The sequence below is a fragment of the Chanos chanos genome, chromosome 10, assembly GCF_902362185.1.
Source record: "Chanos chanos chromosome 10, fChaCha1.1, whole genome shotgun sequence".
Lineage (NCBI taxonomy): Eukaryota > Metazoa > Chordata > Actinopteri > Gonorynchiformes > Chanidae > Chanos > Chanos chanos.
This window is the reverse complement of record NC_044504.1, coordinates 5,473,048-5,500,467: the sequence shown is the minus strand read 5'-3', so window position 1 is coordinate 5,500,467 and position 27,420 is coordinate 5,473,048. Positions and strand designations below refer to the sequence as shown.

The window sequence follows — 27,420 nt, the reverse complement described above, 5'->3', positions numbered from 1 at the left end:
TGTGTGAGAGAGAGAGAGAGAGAGAGAGAGAGAGAGAGAGAGAGAGAGAGGGACAGACAGAGACATTTTCAGATTAGGAACAGACAGTTACCTGGATATGCTGCAATTGGTCTGACTCTCTAATTTCATAAGCGTAATGCTGGGCTTTTTTCCATAATTGTTTAAATTTGAATGCATTTTTTCATTTGAGAAAGGGATGAAACATTTACGAAATGTATATTTAAAGCCAACATTACCCGTCTTTGAAGACTGCAATAAAATATATAAACAAGAAAACGAAACATTTGTTTATGTTTTTATCGCTGTCTAACTTAGCCCTACATATCGCAATATTCTTGACTGACAATACTGGAGTTCTACCTTTGCTTTTCAAGCGATGCTGACTGTCTGTCGCAGTGTTCCGGTTTATCCACATTGCTTGTGAGGTTGTTGTATGCGAGCCGTCGCTTGAAATCACATGCTTTCTGGTTAGAGCGTGTCTCCGCTAGTTGCTTTCAAGCGCTTCAGATAACTGATTTAGGACCAGCTCCATGTGTGCGATTTCCCGTCCGACAAAAATTCATTACTGGCATTTATTTGATGTTATTTGGTGCAGCGAACGGAACACATCTGAATTTGGGCAGATAAGCCCGAAACCAAATTATCAGACACCTCTTCCGTTTTTAACGGAATAGGGTTTGCGGAAGAATATAAACGTTGAAAATATAGCGAATTAAGCGAAATGCTGGTTTATGTTTTGCCGTTGCGTAATTTGCTGACAAACTTGGTGCTAACGTTTTGGACAAGGCGACGCCATCACGGATGTTCCTTACGAACATCTCACAAGAGTTCTACATACAGAGGAATTGCTTAATCTCCAGAACAGAACGTGGGAGAGTGTATTTCCGGTGCGTGTGTGTGTGTTTTAACGCAAAATAAGGAACAGGGTCGTTGGAGATGTTTTTATTGACAGTAACCCGCGCCACAAAAGACGACAAATACCATTATTTTGTTTCTCAAGTGTTCGATCATCGGATGATACCGTCAACATCTTCGCCATGTGGCTATGCAAAAGTCAAATTGAACTAGATCACTTAGCTGACTGACTTCGGAATCTGCCACGAAAGGGTATTATTGTCAGTCATGGACGGATGAATTGCTTGTGTGCACCCGAGTGATTAACGGAGACTTAACAAAATTAACATTAATTTTGTGATGTCTTCCGTGACATGCTTGTTTCTGCCTGCTCTCCTGTCATCTGTAGGTGAGTTTACATATCGTGTCGGAAAGAAGTCATCTTGATTTTCTTGCCTTTATCTTTTTAATAGCCAGCCTTGCTGCCATTCCTCTCTCCATGTCGTTTATCTACCTCTAATAAAGAGAGCAGTGCTCTATCTGTCAAAGAGGTTACGTGATACAGTAGGAAACCAAAGTTTCTGTGAAAAACGTGTGTGGCTTCGGGAGACGCGGAGGGCTAGAAGGGCTAGTTTTGAGAATTTAACACTCTCATCATTGTGAAAGTCTAACTTTGTTTTGACAACACGTTTTATATATATATATTCCTACTGCTCAGGACAGGCACGTGAGCACGATGTTAATTCAGGTATTCACACAGAATGATACAAGTCTGGACAGAATTCTGCAGACACACCTAGGGGGAGGGGGGGGGAAAAAGCTGGGGTCATTCTATCATGACAGAATGAGGGACGTTGTGGTGAGTTCCTGTTTTAGGACATGGCTGCTCCAAGATCTTTCCTTTTTCCAAGTCGGGAGCTTTTGGCTTGATTGTCCCTGTTGATCACAATTAGAGGGGTTTGCAGGAGGTCGTCTCCCCGTCGCTGCGATAGTGACTCCCACTGGTTGGTGAGGAACGCCAGAGTCGCAGTGGACTGCACTATGGAGCGGAACATGAAAGGGACGCGGTGGGGGGATACTGATGGTGCTGCCAAAAGAGAAAGAAAGGATTTGGCTTTTTGAAGCTCTGGAAACGTGCTGTAAACTTTGATAAACACATGAACTTGCATAATGGTAAAGAGACAGGATGAGGATTTTTAGGGTTGTTTGTTAGTTGAACACAGATCGTTTTTAAGGAACGAGACTGGGAGGCTGTTGTGGAGAAAATGTCTGTCAGGTTGTCAAAATGAAAATGTCGCACTGGGATAGAGTTCATATTATTGTATCTTTCCAGTAGCACTGGATGTTTACTTTATAGTCCACTGGGACTTTGATTCCAGCTAAACAGTGTCCTCTTGTCAACTGCTCGTGGTTTGGCACCAGGACTGGGAAGGGGTCTTGTATCTACCATGACAGGACACAGATAAAGGTTTAGTGGACATCCTCTCAAAAGACAGTGGTGTTTCTGCTCCAGGCTTCTCAGAAACAGCTGTGCCTCAAAGGCCTCTGTTTATTAGACACAGTATTTACAAGGTTCAGGAAGGCCGATCGCTTCAGTCTGGATAAACTGTCCATTTCTGACACGGTTGGATTGGGGGAACGATCTGACCGGCTGGCCTCCTTTCTCCGAGTCCGTTTTTCAAACTCGCGCGGTCTCCTCAATGTTTCAGACCACTAGCGCACCACCAGGGGGGCCCTGGCCGGCTCTTTGAAGACCTGTTTTGTCACAGTCGCAAACGTAGAACTAAACGTTTGTCTTCAGCCAGTGCCTGCCCGGCACTGCTCATTGCAGGACGCACAGAGCTGACCCATGTCACACACAGCGCTGTGAGGTAGCTCAGAAAGCCCACGGGGATACGCGAGTTCTTTGTATATGGAAAAAGCCGGGTTAAAACTGACCTGTGGGCTCCTTTCAAGATTTTTTTTTTTTTCTTAACCAGCGAGCTGGCACTAAAGTGTTTTTTTTTTCTTCTTCTTTAGTTCTTTTTTCCCTCTCGTCCTCAAAAATTGCTGATGCGATAGGACAAGCACCGTCCAGCACATAGGTGATTTAAAGATAGGACGAGAGGAAGCCGTGAAAACCAAAGGGTATGAAAATGACTCCAGCTCGGGGCCTCAGTCAGGGATGTTCTTTTTTTTTTTTTTTTTTTTGGTTTGAGGGCGATTCTTCTCATAAAGACTGCTAGCGGTGTCTGTGCAAGTGACAGATTGAAAAGCAGACAGGGGAAATGCCTCAAGCATAAATCTAGTGTTCCTTTTTCAAAAGGTTAGGTTTTGAGGGGGGTTTTTTTTCATTTATTTTATTTATATTGGGAACGAAAGTACAAAAGTCTAGTGTGCTAGTGTTTTTACTGGGTGGTTTTGACTTTTAAAGTTGTCGTTTTTTGTTGTTCTTTTTGTATCAAAATATGTCCATGCTACCCTTGATGTTTAGGAGAAAGAGAAAGAAAAAAACTGTCTTTTAGGCAAGGCCTCTGTAGATATGATGGGTGTAGCCACAGTAATGATAAACTGTATTTTAGGACACGCCTCTTTAGATCGTGTGGGCGTGGCCACAAATATGGTGAAAGCACAGCCGAGAGTGGCGCACGCCTACGATATGTTAATGGGGGATGAACAGAATTTATTTATGCTTAAAACATTGTCGTGCACAGTTGACGCAGCTGATGTTTATACTGACTTATTTTACATTTTTCTTTACTAATTTTGATACTGTTGTCCGCCCTATTCTGTCTGTTTTATATGTTTCATTTTTACTTGTGTAATCATCTGGATTGCAATGTTGTGCCAACCTAATAAATGAGGATACCAAATTGTAATTCTCTCTCTCTCTCTCTCTCTCTCTCTCTCTCTCTCTCTCTCTCTCTCAGTGTTCTGTAAGAATCTACCCAGCCCGGTAAACATGTCCATCGCGTCTCATCTTTTTGAGCACACTCTCACATGGGAGGCAGGCCCAGGGTCTCCTGATGGTCTCTACTACAATGTTACCGTGCACCCTCTCAAGTATGTGACTACTGTCGCTCTTCCATACACCCTCTGAAACACTGGTTCTCAATCTCCCTCCTGGGGGGGGCCCCTACTCTGCACATTTGCCATTTTTCCCTGCTCTACCTACCCGACTGAAATCGTCAGTGGCACTTTAGATTGGTTGAGCAGACCTGATTTAATCAAGAGAATATTAATCACACTAATCAGTCAGGTAGGTAGAACAGGGAAAGATGGAAAACGTGCAGAGCAGGGGTCCCCCAGGAGCAGGATTGAGAACCACTGCTACTGTCGCTCTTCCATACACCCTCTAAAGCAGGAGTGGGCAAATCCGGTCCTTGAGGGCCATGGTCCTGCTGTTTTTCTTGTCAACCAACTAAATACAGTCTCTGATTGGCTGAAGAGCATGCACACCTGTTTTCAAAGTGAAAATCAACAGGTATCTAAGAGGTGAAAACAAAAACCGGCAGGACACCGGCCCTCCAGGATTGGATTTGCCCCCCCTGCTCTAAAGTCTGTGACTACTGTCACTCTTTCATACGCCCTCTAAAGTCTGTGACTACTGTCACTCTTCCATACGCCCTCTCAAGTCTGTGACTACTGTCACTCTTCCATACGCCCTCTAAAGTCTGTGACTACTGTCACTCTTCCATACGCCCTCTAAAGTCTGTGACTACTGTCACTCTTCCATACGCCCTCTAAAGTCTGTGACTACTGTCACTCTTTCATACACCCTCTAAAGTCTGTGACTACTGTCACTCTTCCATACGCCCTCTAAAGTCTGTGACTACTGTCACTCTTTCATACACCCTCTAAAGTCTGTGACTACTGTCACTCTTTCATACACCCTCTAAAGTCTGTGACTACTGGCACTCTTTCATACACCCTCTAAAGTCTGTGACTACTGTCACTCTTCCATAATCCCCTCTCAAGTCTGTGACTACTGTCACTCTTCCATACGCCCTCTAAAGTCTGTGACTACTGTCACTCTTCCATACGCCCTCTAAAGTCCGTGACTACTGTCACTCTGAAATCTGTGATTAATTATACTCTGGTCTGTCCTTCTCTTCCCTTCCCTTGCCATTTTTCATTCCAAAAACTCCCTCTGAAGGGAGCTTGGTCCACAACAGTGATTATGTTGTGTTTGCATGAATATTTTAATTAACTTTTTAATTTTATATAAAAACACTGTGTTTGTTTTTTTATTTGCTGTGAACAGATCTTAGATAAGCATTTGTTTGATCGCTTAGCTAATTTAGTTCATCACTTAGTTAATTTAAACAATCAGACTTACAGCTTACACGTAAACGCAGCAGTACACTGACTGACACATCCCTCAGTTATGCACCTAACCCAACCCAACCCTCAAGCTATGGGACAAAACAAAACTCTAGTCATAATACCATTTGGAATGGAAATGAGTGAAGGGATCAGTAATGTAAATAAGGTCATTCACTCTCTCTCCCAGAAAAAAAAGGAAAGATCTTGTTCCCGTGAATATGTAAAGGTTACAGTAATGTGTTTGTGTGTTTTCATTTTGACTTTATTCAGCACTTGGAGATTAAGTCGTGTAGTGCCAGTGTTTGTTGTTGGTCTTTGGGCTTGAAATGGACCTTAAAGTCTTTTCTTTCTAATCTCTTTCTTTCTTTCTTTCTTTCTTTTCTGCTTTCCTTCTTTCTCTCTCTCTCTCTTTTTCCTCTCTACCATCTCTCTCTCTCTCTCTGCAGTGAAGCAAGTTGGGTGCCTGTGAGAGGTTGTGAGAGGGTGTATTTTCCACTGCTGTGTAACCTCACCGTGGCCTTCTCTGACCTAGAGGAAAGCTACTTCATCAGAGTGACCACCTCAGACGGGAATGACTCCTCAGCACCCGCAGAACTCAAGCAGCCTTTTATACCCACCCGTTCCAGTGAGTCCAGGGGGGGTGGGGGTCGCAGGTTCGAACCCCAGAGTGAGGCGACTCACTGACAGTTCACCCTTTAGCGAGGCTTTTAATACCCAAAAATTCATCGAAAGGAGTCTGACTTCTAACCCGTGATTCAGACAGAATTAAAACTGTAAATGGTATAAAATAAGAGCATGCCAAATTAAAAGACTCCACTACCAGATGTGGAGGATTTTTAGTTGTTTTTTTTGTTTTTTGTCAAGTTGAATTTCAAGCTTTGTGGACTTCATGCCGCACAGCGTAATGAAACTTTACCATTGCTAACAGTAAAGATCTCTTACATGTTAAGTTTTTCACATGTTGGTGAGTTTTTCACCTGTTGGTATTTTGGTCTTTTAAGTAACACAGATGCTACACCAACATAAAATTAAATATCAATGTGAGAATATCACATTGGTGTTTGTGCAAGGGAAAATTACAGCACTTGCAGAAATGCCACATGTGCCCATTCATGGCTTTTAAAAGAATTACAGAGCCAAAAAAATAATAATAATAATAATAATAAAACGTGTGGTGATTTGAATTTTTGGTCATGTGATCCAGCCCTGTGTAGACTGTAAGCTTTGTTTTTTTTTTTTCTTCACCGTTGTCTTTTAGCCACCTGGATCGCTCCTCTGGTGAAGGTCACTCAGTGTGACCAATCACTGTGTGTCAGGCTGGAGGCGCCATCTGATAGGCTGAAACGCCTGTACAATTCTTCAAAGTACATCCTCAACATCACTAGAGTGGGAAAGCCCAGTGTAAGAACTTTTTCTTATTTTACAGGACTGGGTGGGGGTGGATGTGCTTTATTTAGTTCCTTGAGGTCATGTTGTGTCCCTGAGTTACATCGTCATACATGTGGAGTCTATGCATTTTCAGGGAAATATGTACATGTTGTCCTGCAGGTCTTCTTGGAGGAGATCACTGGTTTGAAGACTGTGGTTTTGAACCTCACCCCTGGAGAAGAGTACTGCGTCGCTGTCCGTATAATAGACCACAACCATGCCATGAGCGAACCCCAGTGTTCACGCATTGTCCTAACCCAGCCCAAAAGCAACATCGGTACTCAAATTCTTGTGTACAAATGTTTGTGTTTGTGTGTGCATGTGTGAGAGCATGTGTGTGTATTGTTTCAGTTTTGGCAAGCTTTATTAACGCAGAGAAAGTACATTTTTTGCATATCCAAAGTAATATCAAATTGCTTCTCTCTCTCTCTCTCTCTCTCTCTCTCTCTCCCCCATCGACACAGTGATCCCTGTGATAGTCTGTGTAGTCATTTTACTGTTTGCACTGATTGCGAATTTTCTGGTCTCTTCTGGGCGCATCTGTCTGAGACTCCGCCTTCCCGATATTCTGGTAAGTAACCCTGTCATACATAGTGGAACTGCAGAGTGAGTTTAAAATGCAGTTAATGTCTGATGGAAATCGATGTGAAGGGTTCTACATAAGGTTCTTGTGATTCTGTGTTTTTTGTTTTTTCCTTCATGTCTGAAACAAGGCACAGTGATGGGTATGAAATGGCCTCATGTCAGGAGAGAGAGAGAGAGGGAGAGTGAGAGAGAGAGAGAGAGAGAGAGAGAGAGAGACGCAGGCAGGTGGTGCTGTGCAGTGTAATTTATGGGGCAACAGCGTAACATTTTTTCCATGACATATACCTGATCAAATGTAATAATTATAACAACAATAATAAAAGTAGAGAGACATGCATGCACCCAGCCCATCCTACACAAACATACACACACACCTACACACACACACACACACACACACACACACACATGTGCACACATACACGTGCATCCTCTATAACCTGTACAATGTAAATGTAAAGCATCGAGACACAGGAAGCAGCGTTGGTTAGATGCACTTGCACACACGCACACCGGTTACTGGTTAGCACAAGGAGGCTATGGTTTTGTTTCGGTCTTTGTTGGTCCAGGTGTTACTTTGGTTGTTTTCCGTCATCTCTTTCTTTTCCTCTTCTTCTTCTTCTTTTTTTTTTTTTTTTTTTAAAGTAGATTAACACAAATGGATGCCAGTTTTTTAAGATTATATCGCTCGGCCTTTCTGGTACATTCGGTTTCTGTTGTTCATGTCAGAATCTTCACACCCCTCTGGTGAGAGCGTGATTACCAAACCTGTATCCGGCCCTGCCGCCATGAAAAAGTTCCCCCTGTCAACACTGAAAACATAAACTAAAGACGGACACCAATTAAATTTGCTTCCTCTACTAGACATTTTTGACATCTTTGACACTTTTGAACACATTCAGACGGTGTTTATGCATGTAAAGAAAAATTTACATGAAGCTCTGTCTAGTGCTTAACTTGGTAAGACATTGGATGACTCTACCACAAAATTCATTATTTGTCTTTCCTGTTGACAATGAAAGAAATGATGGTTGTTAAAGCTGTATAAAAATGTACAGATACACTGGTCAGGGTGTAGTGATTTGAAGGAGACCAGTCAGTATCAGCATTGGTTAATGTGATTATATCCTCTGTTCCTCTGTTTATCTCGGGGACCTCACGGTTTGTCTCTCATATTCCCAACAGTCTTGGCAGAAGACCCTGACAGGGTATCCGCTCTACTGGCCTTCTGAGACGTCTCTGTCCCACGTTTCCATTGAGAAGTGCACACAAGAATGGAACCGTGAGACGGCTGATGATGAGGGGAGCGAGGGAGAGATGGAGGGGGAGGTGCTGTATGAAAGACTAGCGGGGCGTGTTAAGAACTTGGAGGACGCTCCTTCCTCCTCCTCCTCGTCTCCCTTCTCTTGTCTGTCTAAATACCGTGCCTCATCGCCGCATAGCTCTGGAGAAACGACCACCGCTGGCCAAACTCAATCTCCCACCTTGACCCAGACCGGTGGTGGAGCATGTGATTCTTTCAGCCAAACACAAGATCCACTTTTCTGTGACTTGAAAAACTGTGGCCCTTCCGCTGTCAAAAGCGGGAGCCTCACGCTTACGTCTGGTGTGGATACCCCTGACTGTTTGCTCTCGGAAACTAACCAGTTAACGGCGGAAGGAGGCATTTGTTCCCACCGGATAAGTCTGAGTGAACTCCGCACCCTTGATACATCTGCCCAAGAGACCACTGAAACAAATGAGGAGGAGATGGAGGTGGAGAGAGAGAGTGACGTGAACCTCCTCTCTGTGACTTTCGGATGGCGCGAGGAGGTGGAGGAGGAACAGTCTGAGTCAGAGCGGAGAGGAGGTGAGGAGGACAGATACGATGAGGAGGTGTCAGACATGAAGAACCTCCTCTTCTGCCGCAGGTCTCTGGAGCCATCCGTCTCTTTCCTGCCTTCACCCACTCAATCCGGAGACGCACAGCCTGTTGTTACACACAGTCTAAAATACAGCTCGGTGGAGGAGGAAGAGGAAGAGGAGGAGGAGGAATTTTCTGGGTACATGTCACGGAATTAGAACCTTTGGTTACCAGACGTTAAGCTGTTGTATAACTGACAGTCGTATTTGTCATCTACGGAGGAAATGCTTGCGTACACTCATGTTTCGCTCCGTGCCAACTCCTTGTTTTCAGTGTTTCACCCAGAATCTCTTCGGTAGTGCCTATGCGAATCACATGATAAACAGAACACCTGCAGTTTGTCTTGAAATGGAAGTGTGGTTCAGGTCTATGTGCATGCATATACATCCAATAGCCAGATAGTCGAGGGGGGGTTTTTTCATTTGTTTTTCTTTTTTGTCAGATTTCGTCCGCGGCAACTGAGTCAGCTGCTATTTCATTTCAGATTTGTTTATTTGTTTTTCTCTGACGGTTTTGATAGGTCAAATTTTCCTGTTTGAAAGCCTAATGTTTTGAGGTAGTTTACTATGTTTCAGAATCATGGGATCGGTTAATTGAAATAAAAACATATGTAAGTGGTAAGAAACTTTAAAAAAAAAAAGAAAGAGAAATATGAACACAATCACAGTAAACCCACCTCTGACAGGGATATCATGGTACACTTGTGTGTACGGTTGTGAGACGTAGACTCTGGGTAATTCAAAATAACCATCAGCATTCTCACATGATTGACAGAGAACGTCTTCCATTTGAATTTACAGCCAAACTCCTTGGTTTAGGACCTATGGACTGGTGTTGTTACCCACATGTTTAAAGACTGATATTTGAGTTGAGTTCCTCTGAGAGAGGAGGCAGTGTACAAGAGCCAAATCAGTTTATAGTCTTCCTTTGTCTTTGTGAAACTAACAGATAGGCGAAACGCTAAGGGGAATCACCCTGTATCGTCTTCACTGTTTTTTTTTTTGTTAAGTGTGCACGTGCGTGTGAATGTGCATGCGCACACGCACATGCACACGGACACGCACACGCACACGCACGCAAAGTCATCACAGAGAACTGTTTCCTGCCAGGCTATGTCTTGGGCAGTCTGGTGTCAGTTTCATTTCATGCTTAAGTTTTATGTACTTGAAACTTAATAAAACCAGTTCTTCGGTTTCAGAACCCACCTCTAAGATAAGATCCTTACAGTTCAAAGGTCATCCGTTTTCAGTGCTGGTACGGATACTGAGCATTTCTCTTAAAATTTGATATTTCTCTCTCAGTAACGAATGAACATGTTCATTTGTTTGTCCGAGAACAGTAATAATAAATTGACAGATTTTAGTTCGGCAGACAAAGCAACAGTGCCAGACTGTACGTGGTATGCCTGTCAGTGACGGCAGAAATGCCATACTGAACGAAACAGCGCCTCCCATTGGCCAGTCAGACCATGTGAATGTTACACCTTTTTTTTTTTTTTTAAATAATCATACAGTCTTACATTGTAGCCAGGTCAGTTCTTGCAAATTGCTGCTTGTTGCATTCACACCCTTTTAAACTGGAAAATGGTAATGTGCTCCTTTCAACAAGCTAGAGACCATGATAGGTTAATGGGAATTCAAGTAGAGCTTGCTGACTTGGTACACTCCTGGCCAACTGAACTTGTTGACTTGGTACATTCCTGGCCAATTTAACACTTTACGAAGTACATATCACTAGAGCTGCATGGAATTAACTTTTGTTTTCCTTCATTCAAAGAAACTGATCTATAGACATTAGTTCAAACTTTCTATCTTTTCCTCAAATTCTAAGTTTCTTTTCCAGAACACCGTTTGGCCCGAGGTTCCATAAGTAGTTCAAATGATGTAATTAACTTTAATCCCAGTTTGACTTTGGCCTTTTAGGGATGAGCATGGTGATTTAAAACCCAAGGTAAACGTTAGTCAGTGAGATAACTTTGGTTCAGATTCGATAAAACCATGCCGTTGTTTTGTTTTCGTGCAAAGGACGATGAAGTGTATTCTCATATATGACTGTAAAATCTTTGTGTAAGAGAAAATGTACTTGTACAGGCCTTGGAGGTGGCATCTTCTTTTCAGTGAAGTGACTCTCACCTGTTTAATGCGCTTTTGTCACTGTTTGAACTAAATGTCTCTCTTGACAACACAGTTGTCAAATGTATACTGTTTTTTTTGTTTTGTTTTGTTTTTTTTTTTTTACAATTAAATTGTATTTTAGGTAGGTTCTTATATTTGTGCCACTGCACCCAAGTGAGACATTAAAACTGACAGTCTTTGACCAGCATGCATAAAAAAATACCTGAGGTGTCTTTTAATCTCATCTCTGTGACACAAACATAGATTTGAAAGGAAAACCAGCTGCTTTCACAATAAATACAGCTTTGTGAAATCTCAACTTCCATATGACAACGCCATCACTCAGTGTTAAAAAAAAAAAAAAAAAAAAAAAGATTTACAGTAGTTTATGAAACAGGGTTAAGTGCCTTTGGCATTGACACATGTGTGCTGTCTGTATTCAGCTGTGGCATGTTTTAGGTCATTTCTCCTTTCAGAAATATTTTTGGGTGAGTGGTTTAGAGGGTTAAGAGGCGAAGACAGCACTAAGCGTCCTTTGGTTAGTCAGGTGAGCAGTGCTTGGGTTTAGGGGATGGGTTGGAACACAGGGAGGGACTTATGGGGAAAAGGAAACTTACTACCCATGTGGATAAAAAAGAAAAAAAAACACTAGCTATGGCAGGGCATTGAACTGCATTTCTCTCTCTCTCTCTCTCTCTCTCTCTCTCTCTCTCTCTATCTCGCTCTCTTCCCCCCCCCCCTCTTTCTCTCTCTCCGTTTCTCACTCTCTCTCTCTCTCTCTCTCTCTCACACACACACATATACTACACACAAACAGCTCTAAGCAAACGCAGTGCTCACGCACTCACATGCAGACAGGCATACATACATACATACATGAAGTGCCTAAATGTTTATATGTATATATACATATATACTGTATATATATATATGCTATTTGCATGTGTCTATATGGACATGGACAGACTGCAAAACATGATTATCCAAACAGAGCAGCTCTGGATCCCTGCCGTTTGGATATTCCTCCTTCTCGTGGCAAATGGTATGGTTCAGTTTTATTTGTTTGTTTGTTTGTTTATTAATTTGTTTTGTCTGAGGGATGAAATGACAAAGGGGTAGCTATGGGTGACTTCTGATTGTTGGGAGAAAGTTTGGAGCAGAGAGTCCCTTGACAGAGGTGTGTATAGCATGGGGAAGTGCCTTGAGTTTCATTTCTCTCTTGGTGCAGAGCTTTGTATCGAAATGTTGTTAGTTAAGATATGTTTATATTTAAATTATGTAAAAAAAAAAAAAAGTATATTTATATATATATATATATATATATATATATATATACTCTTATTTTATACATGTGCGATACATACAACAAAATGTTAGATTGATATTTTTGATATCAGGCGATTTCAAACAATTGATTCAGTTATGTAATGAAATGTTTAAACTGTTTAGTTTTTTGAAAAAGTATCATTAAATTGCTTCAGACTCTTGACATAAAGTGGCATCAAAACTGTTTACCTACGACGGCCCCTTAGTCTGCTGCCTGTAGAGTGAATTATTCCGGTTATGTTCATACTGATATTACTGTTTATATTCTTGTTTATTCTCTTGACTAATTAAATCTGTCGGAGGTCTTTATGTCTCTTGTCTGATTAGCCTTCATTAACACCTTACTTTTCCCCCCGATACTTTGTGCAATAACTCCATTCTTGGGAAAGTAAATGACTCTCTCTTATAAAATGACTCTCTCTCTCTCTCTCTCTTTCTGTTTTTATAAGAGTCTATCTGTACCCCACCTCCCTCTCTTTCATCGTCCACCACGCAATCTTCTACTTCAGCGTTTCACAACCTCACAGCACCACTCAGTGTCACCATTGTTTCCTTTAACATGGAGCATGAGCTCACCTGGGAGCCCGGTCCCGGGACTCCAGCATCTGCACGCTTCAGAGTCCAGATCTATCATTTCAGGTGAGCACAGACTCTTTGAATCAAATTGTGCCAGGTGAGCACAGATTCACAGAGTCATATGGTGTCAGGTGAGCACAGATTCAAAGAGTCATATGGTGTCAGGTGAGCACAGATTCACAGAGTCATATGGTATCAGGTGAGCACAGATTCACAGAATCATATGGTATCAGGTGAGCACAAACTCTTTGAATCAAATTGTGCCAGGTGAGCACAGATTCACAGAGTCATATGGTGTCAGGTGAGCACAGATTCACAGAGTCATATGGTATCAGGTGAGCACAAATTCAAAGAGTCATATGGTGTCAGGTGAGCACAGACTCACAGAGTCATATGGTGTCAGGTGAGCACAGACTCACAGAGTCATATGGTATCAGGTGAGCACAGATTCACAGAGTCATATGGTGTCAGGTGAGTGCAGATTCACAGAGTCATATGGTGTCAGGTGAGCACAGACTCACAGAGTCATATGGTATCAGGTAAGCACAGATTCACAGAGTCATATGGTGTCAGGTGAGCACAGATTCACAGAGTCATATGGTGTCAGGTGAGCATAGATTGTGCTAAGTGCAGTAGCATGCCGGTGGTTATTGTAAAACTCTCTTTTTGAAATGCTGTTCAGCTGTATGACTCACAACCAGGTGTTACATGTAAGGTCACATGTAATGGCCCTGATTAGAGAACAGGGCGCCAGATGTGTTCCTCTCTCTTTCTTTTTCATCCATGGAAGAGACAACTGCTCTTTCCTCCTGCAGAAAGAAGGCATGGGTTCCGGTCCAGGCCTGTGTAAATTTGACCATGGGTGAGTGGTGCAACCTGACAAACTCAGTTAAAGACATCTACCTGGACTTTGCAACCCGTGTTCAAGCCTTCAGCCCAACTCAGGAGTCCCCCTGGAGCTTCTCTACAGTCTTCAATCCACTAATGGACAGTGAGAGAATTTTACAAGTCTCACCATCCATCTCCTTGCACCTTGCCCTAATTCCTTCTCATATCCCTCTCTGTTTCTGTGATAGCCCGATGGCTCTTCTCCTTTCTGATCTACTCCTGTCGGTCCTTTCCTCCAAATTATTGTACATTTCTATCTCTCTCCTTCTCCTTCACACGTTCTCTTTGAGTCTCTTATCCTCCATGTTTTGTTTTTTTTTAACCATCCAGTGTGTTTCTTTTATTGTTCTCAACTAATTTCTTCTGTCACGCCTTAAAATGTGTTGCCTTGACCTCCGACTGTTGGCTCCACTCTCAGCGGTGTGGGGTCCTCCAGAGCTGTCGTTGTCAAGCTGTGGGAACTGCTTGGTCCTGGGTCTTACACCCCCCAGCAGCATAGGGCTGCACCCCTATCTGAACCGACTGTTCTTCCACGACTTCGATGTCCAGGTCACCAGGACACGAGACAACACACAGGTGAGCCTGAGAATTTCCAGTATGCGGTGAGGTAACATTTAGGCTCTGGGGACTCCAGATTCTGCCATAGTGACATCATAAAGAGGACTCAAACACACTGGAATCTTACTGGTCACCAAAAGACAGTTTAGAGCAGGGGTGGGCAAATCCGGTCCTGGAGGGCCATGGTCCTGCTGTTTTTCTTGTCGACCAACTAAATACAGTCTCTGATTGGCTGAAGAGCATGCACACCTGTTCTCAAAGTGAAAATCAACAGGTAGCTAAGAGGTGAAAACAAAAACCGGCAGGACACCGGCCCTCCAGGACTGGATTTGCCCACCCCTGGTTTAGAGGAACCAGTTAAAGGGGATAGGTAAAGCCGTGGTTCTGTTGCGCAGCCGTCATCTTCAAAGATTAGACTCTTTTGTGATCCTTAAGGTTAACTTGACCTAAATTCAGCTACACATAGCCTTTTGCCGAGGCTTACTTCACAAAAATTAACCTAAGATACCAGTTTCAGTTCAGTGTGTGTTTTAGTTTCAAAATCAGCTGTTTTTTAACTAGACTTGATAAAACAAGATAAATTTACATGTGATGGTAGCGTTACAAGCTGTTCGAAAGTGTTACATCACATTTTGACTAATTACAAGTATTTCATCGCTGAAAACACTGAAATGTAGAATGTTTCAAATTTTTGAATGACTTGAAGTGAGAGACGCAAGGTTTCTTTTTCTTCTAAATTTCTGGATGGAATGTTTCCACGTTTGCTTTTCCTGACACACATTCACACACAAATTACTGAATGTCTCACACACACGCACACACACACACACACAACCTGGCTTGTGGTACCATTGTAGATCTGAGACAGAGAATCTGATTTTTTTTCTTTTTTTTTTTCTTTTTTTGTAGTTGAAGCGATGAGAAAGCCAACTTCTTCTAAATAAGCCTAATTCTCCTCACTGGTGTATGGGGATTTCTTGTAATGTACTCTTACAGCAGCATAATAGGTACATTCAGGGGTTGTGGTTTCTTCTCTTATCAGCTCCATCTGTGTATGCACTCCCCCTGTTCACAGTATGCATGTGTGTGCTCTGACATATGCACATGCGTGGGGGTGTGTGTGTGTGTATATTCATGGAAATTTTACAATTCTGTTTGCAAAGTCTTTAGAAGATATATATTTAGACTGTCTTGTGAACACGGCACAAATGTGTGTAGCATTACTGACGTCATAGACGCAACACAAGCAGTGAGCCAACCACCCAAACACAATGCATCAACACAGTTTCCATAAACACGTTATCCACAAAAACCAGATTTACCACAGGTGTGTGACAACCTTGCGCATGAGGTGTTTTGGTCCAAGTATATGATCAGTAAACAGAGATTTCTTTTACTTCAAATCATTTTTTGTGATTTTTACGTTCGTCGACTCTATTGTTGATTTATATTTATACATTCACGTGAGACATTTTTGTTAGCACATAAAAGAATAGCTACACCTTGGGAACACCACACAGATTTTTACACTACGTGTAGAATTGTCAATGTTGTCCCAATTTTGTTGTTGTTTTGACTGACATTATCCCTGTAAATGTGATACTTTGGGCAGCAGAACTTGTTGATGTAAGGACAAAAATGTTGAGATCCTTTTTCTTAATACCTTGCCCTTTGTTACATGTGTTAGCGGTATATTGTATTTGTGATCAACCGATGCACATGTTTTGGCCACTTTTCTTCCAGTTCAGCCTAAGGGTGTCTTCCAGAGAGTACGTGATTGATTACCTGGAGCCTGGGGTGGAATACTGCGTCACTGCTACGGCTCTGATCTATTACAAACACAGTGTTCCCTCTGACCCTCTCTGCGCCTATACCAGTGCCCAGCCCAGCAGCAAAGGTATAGCCCCGTTAGCGCTGCTAGCTAATGCTAGCGTTGCTGTTTGTTTTATACCTACTGCGGTCGTCAGTCACAAAGCACAGGGAAACTCACGTGAGCTCCCCTTTGCACTCTCACAGACACAGCACAGGAGTTCAGTTCTGTTCAACACAAAATTCAATTCTATTCAACATTAAATGTATAGTACTTTTTGCAATTAAAATTGTCTCAAAGCAGCTTTACAGAGTACATTGCCTGAACTCCCACTGAGGAAGGCCAAGGCAACCGTGGCAAGGAAAAACCCCCTAAAATGAAGTGAAAAGGAGGAGGAACCCTAGGAAGGAACCAAGATTCAACCAAGACTGCCAGGAAGAGGAGGAGCCTATCCTCCTTTTCCTGGCACATAGAATAACGATATTCACAGTATAAAAGAAGTCTGGGGTTACCAGATCCAATAACCTATAAAATTATTTACTGTATATAATTTGCTGTGTTTACAGCCTAAATGATTTATTACATAGAAGGTTATGGGACTTCTAGATCCTATGGGATATGGATTAATTTGACGACCAACAGTTTATATATCAATAAGTTTGTCTTTAAGACAAGCTGTAAAATGGCTCTTTAATGGATAATGCGGCGTAATAGAATGAACAAACGATTGCACTGTTTACATGTTCTTTATGTTCCACAGTGTCTCTGGTCTTGGGTGTGCTCTGCATATTTTGCATTCTGTTGGCTCTCTCCTGTTTCACCCTGTTCTGGTTCTGTTTGCCTCACAAAACCCTGCCTAAAACTCTGGTATAGTTCTATTTTTTTTTTTTTTTTAAATTTACATTTTATGTGTGTCTCTGATCAAAATTTAACACATATTCCCCTCACACCTGACTAATAAATTCAGTTATTTCAGTTTGAATTCAGGCACATGAACACTCCCTCTCTCTTGTTCTTTTTTTCCCTCTCTCCCTTGTCGTGGATCTGAAGTCCTCATTGTTCTCCAGTGGATCAAGCCTGCCTTGGGTAATGCCTGAACTCTTACATATATCTACCATCCAAGCCCAGGAACCCAAAGAACCCACAGACCAAAGTGATGAAAAAACAACCCTGCAGTCCAATTACTTCCAGCAGGAGCAGCCGGAGAAGGAATTTTGTGCCTCCTACAGATTAGTGGTTGGGCTGGAATAGTTCTGAACCTGTGGTTATGTGAATGGCATCTAGGACCAATGAAGAACATGGACATTTTAGGATCCTGTCACTCCTGCTCTGCGAGCCGAGACCTGATTGATCACTTGTGGTCCTAACACTGTGTGGTCCTAACACTGTGTGACGTCTCCTTTATTTGATTCATCTGTATTGCAGCATTGAGCCGTTTTATCTGAAATTGTTTTCAGAGCTGACATATTTGGTACTCTTCTCTGAGAATGTAACTTATTTATCAGTTTGTTTCCTTGTTTTATTTTTGTCTTTCTTTCTTACTTGTAAAAGTCGTGCATTAATTTGTCATTTAAAAAAATTATAATACTCATTTGTGTGGTTACGATAATAGCGAGTCTTATATTTGTTCCATCCGCATTCGATTCTATTGCTGTTTCGCTTTCCCATCAGACTCCTCCTACTCCTAATAAAGTACGCACTATACCCAGCACGCGCAAGATAGCCAGCAACAAAGACTTTTTTTTAAGACTGTGTAGAGCAGTCGACGCAGTGATCGTTTTCTCTTTGTCTCTTACAATTAACAATGACTTCAGCTCTTCTAACAATACTTTTGGTTTTATGCGCGACTGACTGTGGAGTCACAGAGCGGTTCATTTCTATGTCATTACACTAAGCGATCGTGCTCATATTAGGTTCCACGAGGTCTGTTTTACTGTTCGTAGAGATCTTTGTGATGTTAATGGTGTAACACAATGTCGAAAGGTATCGCTGTCGAACTCCCGCAATGACACAGCGGCGTTAGTTTGACACTTTTTGAATGGAAACGACGTCAGTGAGAAAGAAAATGTTTTAAAACGACTAATCGAGCTCTTTACAGTTCAGTGAGTATATGACTGTGTAGCGCAATTACATGATTGTAAACATCAGGAAGATGTGTTGCAGATCTCAGTCATGCCAGGCTGATGGATATCCTTTATAGGACCATAGTGAAGTCTGCTCAGACCAGTTATATTCTCACGAAATGGATTCAGTTTCTGAACTGATATAAACTGAAAATCATTTGTTCATAATCTGTTAATACTTTAGCAAAAGCTACATCTATTGTGCGTGTCTTATTTTTTTAATGGTTTTGTTTGTCCCAAGTGAGGTTATGTTTGCGTGCTTGTGCATGCAAAAAGTAAGTAAGTAAATAAATAAATAAATAAATAAATAATCTTTGATATTTGTCAGATATTTGTCCGTGTGTGATGGCGGCAGGTGGCAGTGACAAAAACATGTATTCTATATGTAAATACTTATGAATGTGTATTGATGTCTCCCGGGTACAATGACAGCACTGCCAGCATGCATCAAATGTATTTGTGTTGCTATAGTAACAAGCCCACCATATGATAAACGTGACATGTGTCACTCCTACATGCAGTAGGTTACCCTGCGCATTCTTTTATCCACCATCAACATATCAGCGTTACCAAACCCCGTGTGACACTCAAGTATTCTCTGTTATGTGTGTCTTTGTGCTTCGGTGGTATTAGGTGTCATCCCTCCTCCAGACAATGTTAAGATAACTTCATTCAACATGGGATTGGTTCTAGAATGGGATCCGGCACAAAATTTCACCAACGACAAACTCACCTACACAGCAGAGTACTTGTGAGTACACTGGGCTGGGGGACACAGACAGTCTGAGAGAGGAGTGTAAGAGAGTATAGTTGTTCGCTCTGTCAGTGGCCTGTTTAAAAGCAGAATGCAGGGCTACTGAGGGCTGTTCCTGTCAGTCTGAGCTGGGTCCATACATGTAGGTGATTCCCTCCAGAGAATACAAAGAATGTGACCAAAAAAAGAAAATCAGCAATTCTGAGATCTTACATGCAACTTTTTCATGTGGTTTTGTCACAAATACAGCCCCCAAATAAGATCACAGTCCAGAGCTGTTTTTAACCACAGAAATGACAAAACGCTGCACTCTCTCTCTCTCTCTCTCTCTCTCTCTCTCTCTCTCTCTCTCTCTCGAGGTCTGAAGAATAAGTGAAAGTGACTTAATAACTCTCTTTACCCAGTGACTGAACGGGTTGGTACAGGACTCACCTTGACGTCACTTCAACCCCGTTCAGAAGTAGAGTCCGTAGACCTTTTATGTCAGCCCCATATAATGTCAGCTCACAAAACTGACATCTTATGTACATGAAGAGAGAGATGGACGCACGCATTAACACAATGCTCTTTCAGAGTGTTAGAAATGATCTGAGATATCATATTATCTTTCGACCAATCGCCATTTCATCGGGCGTTGTCTATTTGTGCGTTCAGATCCAATCGGACCCCTGGAGGTGACGCTGCAGAGCAGTGAGAGTGAAATTGGGGCCTGGATCACAGAACCCGTCCTCAGAAACATTCGATTCCAAGACGTTTATGATCCTGCCTCTTACATCAGCTACTGGAAAGAGGGAGAAGAGACAGAGGTAATTCTGATATTTGATCAATGACAGGAAACTGGTGACCATCGTGTGACAAGTTTTAAAAACACCATACCCTCTCATACTGTGTCTGTAATTATTTTTGTTTTTAATTAATTACCCACTAAAGACACAATGCTGGACTGTGTAGATTATTTTATTGCAGTGCTATAGACCATGTTGTATTTGTATTTGTCTGGATTGATTGATTGATTGATTGATTGATTGATTGAATGATTGATTTGCACTCATACTTACACAAACTTGCATACTTACTCAGCCCATCCAAAGGGAAGTAAATTGCAGGTACTTGGACATGTTCATGTCAGTGAAGGGTCAGGAAATGAGACTGAACTCATTTGGAGAGATGACAGAACACTCACACATATTTACAGTAGAGGAGACTTTTCCTTCATCTGTTCTTTTGTCTCAGACATGCTCTCTGTAGCTTCTCTGGTTTTGTGTTACTGTGCAAGCAGAAGATGAGTTTTTGTCGCTGGGCTCTGGGAATAAATCATTTTTGAGGTCATTATAGATAGCTTAATTAAACAACAACAACAACAAACTGATCAGCCTTATTTAAGCAGTTAGGTAGCATGGCTGTTAGTTTTTTGTTTTGTTTTGTTTTTTTGTAATTATGAAGACTTCCATTAACCTCTGGGTGGTGTTTGTCTCTTAACAGTAGCATAAGTTCACAAATTTAGTTTAAAGCACATATCCACTGTTCATTTCTCCTCATAAATGATAAGGGTATGTCCAGACTTTGTCCAGATTGTGACTTCTTTACACACATTTTGTCTGTCAGCTTCTCAGAGTGTCATTATACTGCACACACAGACCAGTTCAGAACTGGTGTGCTGAACTTTTTTTAAGTCAAAACATTTCACCTTTCTGCTTCAGTTTGCTGTCAATGTTCTCATCTTTGATACAATGTAGGTCACAAACTAGACCAGGGATAAGCTAAGGTCTTAACTTGTGTTTGATTAAATCGTTAATCGTTAATTTTTCAGGGTTTCCTTTCTCCTTGTATTTACCTAAGCAAATCTCACTCTGTGTGTGTGTGTGTGTGTGTGTGTGTGTGTTTTCCAGACTCAAATTTCCAAACTTCTCGGTAGATTTTTCAGACCATATTTGACATCTGTTACACTAGTAGAAATAGCTAGATGTTTATTGTACAAATAAATAGTTTTAAAATCCAACTGTTAACATGTATGTTACATTCTGACTATGTATGCTATTACTGTATGTTGCGAAATAATTACCAGAAGATTGTAGCTGGGTACTGTAGCTCATACAAATCAATTAGCACCAAACCCAGGCAAGTCCAATGCACAGCATTTTATTCAAGCTGCAATGCTAAGACAGTGCAATGTTATTCAGTTTTGTTATGTAAATTTAAATAACTGTATACCAGGGAGCACGAGACACCAATTTACCCCCAAATGTTTGGGGAGAAGGCCAGGGAGCTGCCCAGATAGCTGCCCTGAGCACCACAGCCTGGTACATTAATTATTTCTTAAATAGGAGAGAGATTTATGTTTTAGGTTACCAGGGGACCAGAGGCTGAAATTTAGATTTTTGTATTTAATTTTCTATAGCAGGGCTTGTGAGAGACCAAGTTCCCCTGAAATGTTGATTTATTTTTAACTTGGGAGTCTTTTAGTAATTTGGATTACCAGGGTTAAAAGAAATTGAATACCTCTTTTCCACCGGGTTGAATACCTCTTTTGAATACCTCTTTTCCATCGGGACGGTGCTGGTGCCGGTGCCGAGGCAGTTCTGTCTTGGTACCTTTTGAGAACCGGCCTGCATTTCGACAAGTTTGAGAACCGAACATTATGTAGTGAAAACTGAGGTCGTTTCTGTGGGGGGAAAAAATCATGGCGAGCAGAACGCATCGGCTTTGCTTGTTTTTTATAAATTTACTTTTGCGCTAGGCCTCCACCCAGCGAAAATACCTCGCAAATTTCGCCCTACCACCTTTCACTCTGGGGGCGAAATTAGCAAAAACAGCAAGCCTGTCACCTAGCTCAAAAGTTCGAGTGCTTGAATGAAGCTACAGTGGTCTATTTGCCCCGACCAGAACCGTTGAGAGAGTTTTATTCTACTGCTCTGGCCCCGAATACGTTCATGTAACATGTACACAACAACCCATGTTGATGTAGACACAAATGGTTCCCCATACATCTTTCAATCATACACATTTTCGTGCTACATGTAGCCTTTAGCCTCCGCCATCTTGGTCAGACTTTTTGTTTAAAGAACGTCACGTACCAAACACATCACATGCTGAACTGCTTTGTTCTTGCGTGTTTCTCATTTGCATAGCCACATACATCAGTGGTTCCAACGTCTGGACAAGCAATCTTGAGGAGCCAACTTTTTCAGGGGAAATGCGTGGAACTGGTTCTAGATTAGGCACCAGAACCGGCACCACGTCGGTGGAAAAGGGCTATAAGTCCCTTCTACTGGGCTTTTGGATATGCTGGCTGCCTGCTCCAAATGCCCTGAAAAACACTGTGCTTGTATGATCAATTTCTTTTTAGACAGAATAGGGGCAATAGTCTGGAAACACAAATATTTTTCCATACTCACTTTTCTTTTTTCCAAACTTATCCAGACCTGCAAATTACTAAAATCCATACTGTGTAGGAACCCTGTCTCCTGTTTTACCCTGTTGTGGTTCTTTTTGCCTCACAAAACCCTGCCTAAACCTCTGGTATAGTTTTTTTTTTAATTTTCATTTTATGTGTGTTCCTGATCAGAATTTAACACATTTTCCCCTTGCACCTGACTAATAAATTCAGTTATTTCAGTTTGAATTCAGTCACATGAACACTCCCTCTCTCTTGTTCTTTTTTTCCCTCTCTCCCTTGTCTTGGATCTGAAGTCATTGTTCTCCAGTGGATCAAGCCTGCCTTGGGTAATGCCTGAACTCTTGCATATATCTACCATCCAAGCCCAGGAACCCAAAGAACCCACAAACCAAAGTGACGAAAAAAAAACCCTGAAGTCCAATTACTTCCAGCAGGAGCAGCCGGAGAAGGAATTTTGTGCCTCCTACAGATTAGCGGTTGGGCTGGAATAGTTCTGAATCTGTGGTTATGTGAATGGCATCTAGGACCAATGAAGAACATGGACATTTTAGGATCCTGTCACCCCTGCTCTGCGAGCCGAGACCTGATTGATCACTTGTGGTCCTATGTGGTCCTAACACTGTGTGATGTCTCCTTTATTTGATTCATCTGTATTGCAGCATTGAGCCATTTTATCTGAAATTGTTTTCAGAGATGACATATTTGGCACTCTTTCATATCTCTGAGACTGTAATTTTTTTTTTTTTTAGCAGTTTGTTTCCTTGTTTCATTTTTGTCTGTCTTTCTTTCTTTTTTTCTTGTCAAAAACATTGTTTTTATGGCTGACATTTTCTCAAAAAAATAAAACAGAACAAGGCGGTCTTAGGTGACAGAGGCGGATTGAAGAGGAGAGGACGCGCATCAGGTGTAGCATTTAGGCTTTAGGATAAAATTCGTACAATTAATTTAGCTTCATCTGTGCTTTTGTTTGGCTGGGCCAATATGACATTATGTTGCTGCTACCACCATCACTACTACCACTACTACTACTACTACTACTACTAGCACTAATAATAATAAAAAAAATATCACATTCAACAAATTCCTAAAGGATCACCCTGCGCTGATAACATACACCTATGTTAGAGCTTATAACACATAATAAAAAATTTAGCGTTGTCCCTCTGCCTCAGCTTGTATGAATTTTGTGTGGCTGTGTGTCCCTCAGGCATGCCATTCTACTGCCACACCAGTTAGCACCAAACCAAATCTTGAAGACTGAATTGAAATGGATGAACATCTTTAAAATGGATGATAAAACATTCCAAAGCCACGAGACTCCCAAGAGCCCAATTCAACCTGTTCAGTGACAAACCTATAGAGGTGGGACTCACCAAAGACAACCAGTGTGGAGGTCCTGACAGAGTTTTTCCAGTCAAAAAAAGTTTTTGTGGTACATGGCAAATCAAAATTCTTTTGAAGAAATTGCTGCTAGATTTGATGTATCCCAAGGCTTGTCACACAATGCCATCCTGGAAGTGCTGGAACTAACCTATTCCCTGGCCCAGTCCTTCTTTACCTGATCTACAGAGTGCCACAAGAGAGCTACGTCAGCTGTCTGTGATCACCTGTGTCATCTTGAGGGCATCATTGGCGTTATTGATGGCTGCCACATAAGGATACAGAGGCCAACAATGGGGGGGGGGGGGGGGGGGTGATTACCTTAACAGGAAATCATTTTATTCAGTTCCTCTCCAGGGAATTGTGGATGACTGTGGGAGATTTTTGGAGATTTTCGCACAGCCTTTCAGGCAGAGTGCACAATGCCCGAATGTTGAGGGCTCCTGTGGTTTTTGACAACTGGAAGCAGTGGCAGACCGGACGGAGGGGCGGGGCGAGGAAACTGCCAGGTCCGCAGAGCACTGCCGCTGCGCCAGTCAAATTATGCTCGGTGCTTCTGTCACTCACAAGGTGAAAACAGTAACATTTTATTCTAAAATGTTAAGCATGCCCGCCCGCAAGGACTTGCTTAAAATGTTACTGTTTTCAAACTGGCGAGAAACAGATGCACCGAGCATAATTTGACTGACGCAGTGGGGGGGGGGGGGGGGGGGGGGGGGCGGACCGGCAGTCACAATTGTTACTATTTTCAAAGCAAGAAGTTCAGTCAAGGAGGCTGGGACCTGGCAGTTTCCTCGCCCCGCCCCTCTGCCGGTCTGCGGACCGGAGTTTGAGAAACGCTGTTCTGGGAGATACTGCTTATATCTCCAACCACTTCCCCTGCATTATTACTCCCAGTCATAACAATGGAGCGCCAAGAGCAGATAGAGAGAAATGTGAAGATTAGTCGAGGCAGGGTGGTGGTTGCACAGGCCTACAGAAGGTTGAAGCGCCGTTGGAGGCGTCTCTGTGACCTCCAGAACACGAGGATGGACATTGTGGTAAAGATCACTGTGGTTGCCTGCACCTTGCATAACATGTGCATTGACATCTTGGATGTCTGTGATGAGCATCCTCATGGACTCCCAAGGTTCCAAGATGAAATTGATTAGATAACAAGAACTAAGCTCCATCTCTTTCCCTCTCTTTCTCTCTCTCTCTCCCTCTCACACACAGACACACACACACACTTGTTTCTCTCACACAAGATTTTCTTTTCTTTAAATGACTTTATCAAGTGTGTATATCACTGACAAAACTCAAAAGTTCTTACAGGAGCTGGTGTACCAAAAAAAAAAAATCTGTTTTTCATTGTCTGTAAATGATTGTTGTGTATTTACATACAGTCAGTTCTGTGCATCCAGAACATGGATCCATTACAGAGCTCTGTGTGCTATTTTCTTTCTGCACCATGTTTGTTTATAAACGGCAGACCTGGTGATCAATAAGCACCGTGAAACTTCTGCATTATGGGGGTTGTATTCGGACACAGACTTTGTAAGAACCATGTACAGCTCAGGCCATTCACAGGTCTTTACATTTTGTTCATTCTCAGGTGCTTCTCAAATAAATGATTTAAGGTCTTCGCATTTTATTACGCATTTACATTTTTCATTAACATTACAATAGCATATTAAGTATTTACTGAATGGCCATAGAAATTAGCAAAATATTATTTGACCAGAATAACTTTCTGAAAAAAATAAACCAACTCTTAAACCAAAACATATGAGAAAAATCTTCTATAAAATGCAACATTCCCAAAAATAGTTTTCCAACATCCCAGAACACATGAGAACATATGTAAATGTATGCTGGCCCTAAAAACTACGTTTTTTTTAGAAAACGATGCATGAGATATTCAATGGATTTCTGTGAAGCCTGCAACTGCTGCATATGCTCCACGTGACAGCACTGACTAGCCTCTTCAAAGTGGTAACCAAGCAAGGTGGGGTGGTGGTGCCAGAGATGAAGGTTGTAGGGACACAGTCTCCTATGCTGGGACTCCCACCTACACCTACATTTGAATAACAATTGGTAGGGTGGTTGTACATACAAATTTTCATTTAATGCCCACATAATGCAATTTTTTTCCATGGTTTATTTATTAAAGTTTACTTCATGTATGGAATAGGTGAAAGAGCAATGAAGAGAAAAGAAAACCATTCCAAAAGCTTGTGCTTGCAGCCCCATTGACAGGGAAAACTTCACTCTTATCCAGATTAAGTTTATACCCTGAAATATTCCCAAAACACCCTAAGGTCTTAGGTATATGTGGGACAGACTCCGATGGTTTAGAAATAAATAAGAGGAGATCATCACCATAAAATGACACTTTCTGATCAGTGCCATGTTAGATGTTTAATTCAAAGGCTGAAAGGCTATAATGCGCCACGGCCAGCAGTTCAATTGCCACAGCGAAAAGGACTGATTAAGGACTGATTACACACCAAGTTGTGAAAACTGAGTTTATGGATTGTATTGATTTTGAGTTTTGTGCCAAACTGGTGAAGAAAAAGGGGTTGTACTACTGTAAATTCTAACCTTGTGTAATGGTTAAGTGAACTTAAAGAAGGTAGAAATAAAATCTTAAATAGGCCTAACTAAGATAAAATGAGAGCTTAGATCTGAGTCAGCTCAAGAAATGAGGAACTAAATAACAAATTTAAAGGTATCCAAGCTGAAATTCTCTTTTGAACTCAAATAGGGTTAAATCAAACCAAAGTGATAGAGAATACAGAGAAATACTTTTTTTTTCCTGAAAATTTGTGTTTTATTTTGGATGGCTTGTAAATGCACAATTCATCTGTGAGTGTGAGTGAAATGTGTGTGGTCTATTATTCCTGAGTTCTAGTTATAACTGCTCCTCTGAACCTAGACTCTGGTCCTAGCTATCTGTAAATTCCTACAGTGCTACAGTTATTGGCGAGCCAGCCAGGAGCAGTTGCTAGTTTAATTAAGAGAATTATATGAGAAGTAATTTTACTTGTTCAGACGACACAGACCTAAAACAGTTTAAAGTCTGGCAAATATGGAAGTAATAGATAGGGAGAATATAAAAGTACCTAATTAAAGTACCCGTTAAACTATCAGTTATTGTTAGTGGATTCACTGATACAGTTAGATGAGGATTTAACAGATTTCTTGAACAAGTATGGGCGCATTGCAAGAATAGTTAGGGTAGATGACTCCCAAGTTCCATACCACAAAAATGTCATTGTCGAGTGTGAGAGTGGATCTGCAATGAACACCCTTGACATACCACATCACATACCAAATCAGAGCCATGTCAAGTAAATACATGCCAAATGTGACTGGTAGCGCCACCCACTGCTTTTTGAGTGAACCACAAAACATTGCTAAACTTAGTGGCAGATCCTTCGAAGAAATCCTGCAAGAA

The 27,420-nt window shown here is 41.7% G+C and overlaps 2 protein-coding genes across 2 annotated transcripts; both read left to right on the top strand.

The window, feature by feature from the left end:
- The first annotated feature begins 3,376 nt into the window (after positions 1 to 3,376).
- Positions 3,377 to 9,474, top strand: LOC115822699 (interferon alpha/beta receptor 2-like). The gene is made up of 7 exons (XM_030786612.1): positions 3,377 to 3,454; positions 3,755 to 3,876; positions 5,586 to 5,764; positions 6,398 to 6,540; positions 6,688 to 6,844; positions 7,032 to 7,138; positions 8,338 to 9,474. Exons 1-7 carry the CDS (start codon positions 3,377 to 3,379, stop codon positions 9,211 to 9,213), a joined length of 1,662 nt encoding a protein of 553 aa, XP_030642472.1. The 3' UTR covers positions 9,214 to 9,474.
- A 3,580-nt stretch (positions 9,475 to 13,054) lies between these two features.
- LOC115822695 (interferon alpha/beta receptor 2-like) lies at positions 13,055 to 19,205 on the top strand. Its single transcript, XM_030786609.1, has 5 exons — positions 13,055 to 13,134; positions 13,887 to 14,062; positions 14,378 to 14,535; positions 16,261 to 16,414; positions 19,084 to 19,205. The coding sequence occupies exons 1-5, from the start codon at positions 13,055 to 13,057 to the stop codon at positions 19,203 to 19,205; spliced, it is 690 nt and encodes a 229-aa protein (XP_030642469.1).
- Positions 19,206 to 27,420: the final 8,215 nt, after the last annotated feature.

Excerpts from the sequence above, each read along its gene's own strand:
- LOC115822695 (XM_030786609.1), top strand. The coding sequence starts at position 13,055 with ATGGAGCATGAGCTCACCTGGGAGCCCGGTCCCGGGACTCCAGCATCT. Across the intron at positions 14,536-16,260 it reads GGACACGAGACAACACACAG|TTCAGCCTAAGGGTGTCTTC; the intron begins GTGAGCCTGAGA and ends CTTTTCTTCCAG. Across the intron at positions 16,415-19,083 it reads TGCCCAGCCCAGCAGCAAAG|GTGTCATCCCTCCTCCAGAC; the intron begins GTATAGCCCCGT and ends CGGTGGTATTAG.
- LOC115822699 (XM_030786612.1), top strand. The coding sequence starts at position 3,377 with ATGATAAACTGTATTTTAGGACACGCCTCTTTAGATCGTGTGGGCGTG. Across the intron at positions 3,877-5,585 it reads GTTACCGTGCACCCTCTCAA|TGAAGCAAGTTGGGTGCCTG; the intron begins GTATGTGACTAC and ends CTCTCTCTGCAG. Across the intron at positions 7,139-8,337 it reads TCCGCCTTCCCGATATTCTG|TCTTGGCAGAAGACCCTGAC; the intron begins GTAAGTAACCCT and ends TATTCCCAACAG.